The sequence below is a fragment of the Psammomys obesus genome, unplaced genomic scaffold (genome assembly GCF_907164565.1).
Source record: "Psammomys obesus unplaced genomic scaffold, mPsaObe1.curated_primary_1811, whole genome shotgun sequence".
Taxonomy (NCBI): Eukaryota; Metazoa; Chordata; class Mammalia; order Rodentia; family Muridae; genus Psammomys; species Psammomys obesus.
This window is the reverse complement of record NW_026596240.1, coordinates 12,871,858-12,876,227: the sequence shown is the minus strand read 5'-3', so window position 1 is coordinate 12,876,227 and position 4,370 is coordinate 12,871,858. Positions and strand designations below refer to the sequence as shown.

The 4,370-nt window shown below is 49.2% G+C and overlaps 1 protein-coding gene across 1 annotated transcript in view; it reads left to right on the top strand.

Moving 5' to 3' along the window:
* The first annotated feature begins 513 nt into the window (after positions 1–513).
* The window catches only part of Cd207 (CD207 molecule), a 6,174-nt gene continuing 2,317 nt past the window's right edge, over positions 514–4,370 (top strand). Inside the window, exons 1-4 of the mRNA XM_055596383.1 lie at positions 514–598; positions 691–807; positions 2,515–2,889; positions 4,073–4,224. Coding sequence (XP_055452358.1) covers positions 514–598; positions 691–807; positions 2,515–2,889; positions 4,073–4,224 — 729 coding nt within the window. The remainder of the gene's footprint in view (positions 599–690; positions 808–2,514; positions 2,890–4,072; positions 4,225–4,370) is intronic.

The following is a 4,370-nucleotide window of genomic DNA, read 5'->3' as shown; positions in this document are numbered from 1 at the left end:
CTCCCACCCCCAGAGTGCCCACCCCTCAGTCAGCACCCCACCACTCCATTCCCTGTGTGTCCTTTGACCGTGTGTACTCCCTGCCATGTTCTCCACCATGTATGCTAACTTACTTGCTCAGGCTGCTCTTCCTGAAAGGTTGCAAGCTGCTGAGCGAGAAGACTGAGTAGTTCATCTCTAGAGTCCTGGGTTGAGCTCTTAGAAGGCACTCAGTGTACGTTTGTAGGGTGGGTGGGTGGATGATAGATGGATGGATGATAGAGTTCTATTACAAGAGAAATGGAACCTTTGGATAAGATGATTAAAATGTCTGTATCATGGGGAAGAAGTCAGGTGGCTTCCTCCTAAAAGCCCAGATCTTTGAAGAGGGGACAAATCTGTGGTCTCGGCCAGGCAAAGTGTCTAAGCCAAGAACAGGGAACTTGGGCATGGCACAGTGACCTGCTCTGTGACTCATTTCCTATTTCTTTCTGGATAAAAGGCCTATGTGGAGAGAGGCATCAAGAAGCTCCTATGCCGGAGTTGGAGATGAAGGAGAGGGAGGTTCCCGATGCACACTTCACGGTGGACAAGCAGAACATCTCCCTCTGGCCTCGAGGCAAGCTCCAGCTGTTGCTCCATGCCCACCTGGTGCTCACACCCGACCTCACTCTCCACTGATCCCTAACAGGCCTCCTTGTCTCCTTCCAGAGCCTCCTCCCAAGCCGGATCTGTCTCCAGTCCTAAGGAGACCTCTCTGCATCCCAGCGGCCTTCATCTGTCTGTTGTTGATGCTGCTCGCCTCCATTGTGTTTCAGGCTGTTTTCTGTAAGTCACCAGGTCCCTGGAGAGCTAATTTTTTTTTTTTTTTTTTTTTTTTGCTGCAGTATTTGGTTTCTCTGGTCTATGATGTTTCAGGAAGTTTCCCGATGTTTCTGGAAGCTGGCCTTCTGTCTCTTCCATCCTGGGTTCTGGGGGGATTTTTAAACTGGCATTAGAAAATGTCTCTTCTCTGGGGTACTCTTCAGTCTTGAGGAAACAGCCACCAGGCTTTTATCTCTGCCTTTGCCCTCCTTTAGCCTCCTGTCACTCACAGCTCTGAGACCCTTGGAGTAAAAGCCTTGTGAATAGCTCCCAACAGCGAGCATGACATCTCCTGGCTCTACTAGCGATTAGGTTCTCCACTGAGCACATAGAGAGCCAAGTCAGCAGACCTCCCAGACAGTCTCTGCACTCTCTTGTCCAGGCAAAGAATATGTCCATATCTGAAGCCTCTTTTAGAAGCTTCTTGGCCTCTGCTGTAGTCATACCTGTCTTCCTTCTGCCAAGTCTCTTGAAAGTATAGGGAGGAATACCTTCTCTTTTCATGGCCTATATGTGTGGTATCAGCTTGACAGCCACACTCTTCCAGGACGTCACTGGCCTTGACCTTACCTAGACCCTCTAGTCTTGTCTCTTCTCTTGTCTCTTCTCTTCTCTTCTCTTCTCTTCTCTTCTCTTCTCTTCTCTTCTCTTCTCTTCTCTTCTCTTCTCTCCCATCTCCCTCTTTTTGTTTGAGACAAGTTCCCACTATATAGTCCTGGCTGGTCCACCTGCCTCTGCCTCCTGAGAGCTGAATTAAAGGTGTGTGCCACCATGTCCTGCTCTTCCTGGCTTCTAGTATTTCCTATTTCATAGGACTTTCTCTCCCTCTTTTTTCTTCCTGAAACAGGGTTTCTCTGTGTAGCCTTGGCTGTCCTGGACTCACTTTGTAGACCAGGCTGGACTGAAACTTGCAGAGATCTGCCTGCCTTTGCTTTTCTTATTTAATTTTATTTATGTTTGAGAGTGCTTTGCTTGCATGTTTGCACACCACATGTCCCGGTGCCTGGAGAGAGAAGAGATCCCTAGAACTGAATCTCCCTAGAACTGAAGGTATGATTGTTATGAACTGCCATATTGTGCTGGGAATTAAACCCAGGTTTTCTGCAAGAATAAGTGTTCTTCCTGCTGAGTCACCTTCAGTCCCAGAGGACTCTTTTGATAGTTATTAATTAGTTTAGCCTATGATCTTAGTAGAGTATGAAAGATGGGGTCCAGGAAGGGCAGAAAGAGCTGAATGCCTCTCCCGTGTGTTCTGGAGTCTGCATGGATACGGCCTCCCTCATGGCCATAGAGCAGCCTGTGGGTAACAAGGGAGGAGTGTGACCGTGTCTGTGACAGGAGATGGCTGGGGAGTAACTCATTGACTCAAGGGGGACCCAGGGATGGAGTGATGAGAGTGTGCTAAGGGTGCCCCTTTACCAGCTTCACCCGGACCACACTAAGTAGTTTCAGGGCTGGGCTCTCCCTTCGCTTCTTCATGAAGGCTCTTGGTCTCCTCCCTGCCTGTGCCAGCCAGCATTCCTGACACATGGTGGTACCTGATGCACACTTGCTGTGTACTAATGAATGAGTGGAGGGTTGGTGGCAGCTCCTTGGACTGCCTTGGTCCTTTGGGAAGCTTGATCCTGCAGCTTAGAAACCCCTCAGCTGACCTGACTTTCTCAAATCTAGATCCCAGGTTGATGGACAAAATATTGGATGTGAAGAGTGACGCTCAGATGTTGAGAGGTCGTGTGGACAATATCAGCACCCTGGGTTCTGATCTTGTGAAGGTCAGAGGCCGTGTGGAGGAGGCTGAAATTCAGATGAGGATGGTGAACACCAGCCTCAGCCAAGTGCACTCTCAGATCCTGGCTTTGGAAACCAGCATGGAGTTAGCCCATGCCGAGATCGGGGTATTGACAAGAAGCTGGGGAGAGGTTGATAATCTCAATGCAAAAATCCCAGAGCTGCAAAGAGATCTGGATAAAGCCAGCACCTTGAATGCAAAGGTCCGAGGACTACAGAACAGCTTGGAGAATGTCAACAAGCTGCTCAAAAGACAGAGTAAGTAAATGAGATCGTCCTGCAGGCTGGCCGGAGGCCACAAGCCCCTGCCTGCCTCAGACAGGAGGCCAGCTGGCTTGTTCGAGGGCAGGGAACATGGAAGAGGGTGGGCTGGAAAGTTAACAAGGAAGGCCTTAACTATTGGTCTGAGATCTGATGGCTGTGAGGAAAGAAGACACAGGCCTAGCTTGGGTCTCTACACTAAGGTGTAGAGTGTAGATGCATTAGGAGTCTGTCCTGGCCCTCTGTGTAGTCCGGAAAATAGCTATACTTTTTTGAGTGAGTGAGTTTATTAAGTATATAGTGAACTAAAAATAAAAGAATGAATAACAAATGATAGATGGGTAGGTGATACACAGGCAGATACGTAGGTGATAGCTTGATATTGCAAAACTCAAAACCTCAGTGGAAATCAACTAGTGAAGTCCCACTGAGCCCTCAGCTGGATTTTCTGATAGAGAGCCCTGAGGAGCAGAGGGTCCCCTAGGGTAAGGCTTTCAAGTAAAAGAACAACCACAGCTGGAGGTGACATCATCAAACTGGGAGCTTGCAAGCATCGGCAGAAACTGACTGGGGAAGTTGAGGCAGTCAGCTGGAGTTCCAAGTTGAGCTTTCTCCCCGTGTCTGAGCTCCCAGCTCCCCTTTCCCATGGCAGGCGCCTTTATATCACGGGATAAATAGTAGTAAACTTTGTTGGAAATGGTTTGGCTTCTAGTTGTTCTCAAGGACACAGTGTTTTTATCTTGAGCTGTTCTTTTCTCTGCCTGTCACAGAGTCAAGGGCCAGACAAAGGGCCAGCTTCTCACTGAGCTCACATAGTGACATTTTACCAATAAAATATATGTCGCACCTGGCCTGTCCCTGGCCTGTGCTCACGAAGTTCACTACTGTGAGCCAGGGCCCAGGGGTGATGGCCCTTTGTTTTCCTCTTAGAGATTCCCCTCCCTGCCATTGTACCTTTCTAGCTCCAGAGACTCTATCCACAAGTCTCAGAATTTTAAGGTCCCAATAGAGTGTTCCCAACTCCTGATATTGGAAACTCAAGGACCCTAGAGCCCGGACCCATTCACCGCTGTCCCCAGGATCAGCAGTGAATATGGGCTGTTCCCCATTGAATACCCCATCTCCAGGCGGGACAGAGCAGACGGAGGAGCACCGCGGTCACCTCAGCCCTGTTTTCCAGGTGACATTCTGGAGATGGTGTCTCGAGGCTGGAAGTACTTCGAGGGGAACTTTTATTACTTTTCACGCTCCCTAAAGACCTGGTACAGCGCTGAGCAGTTCTGCATTTCCAAGAAAGCTCACTTGACCTCAGTGACCTCAGAATCAGAGCAAGTGAGTAGAACCATCACTGGCTCTGTGAAGGGGCATGTCAGGGAGACTGGGCGGAAGCTTGCTGCAGTAACAAAACTTCCTGAACTGCCCATGACCTGATGTGTGTGTGTGTGTGTGTGTGTGTGTGTGTGTGTGTGTGTGTGTGT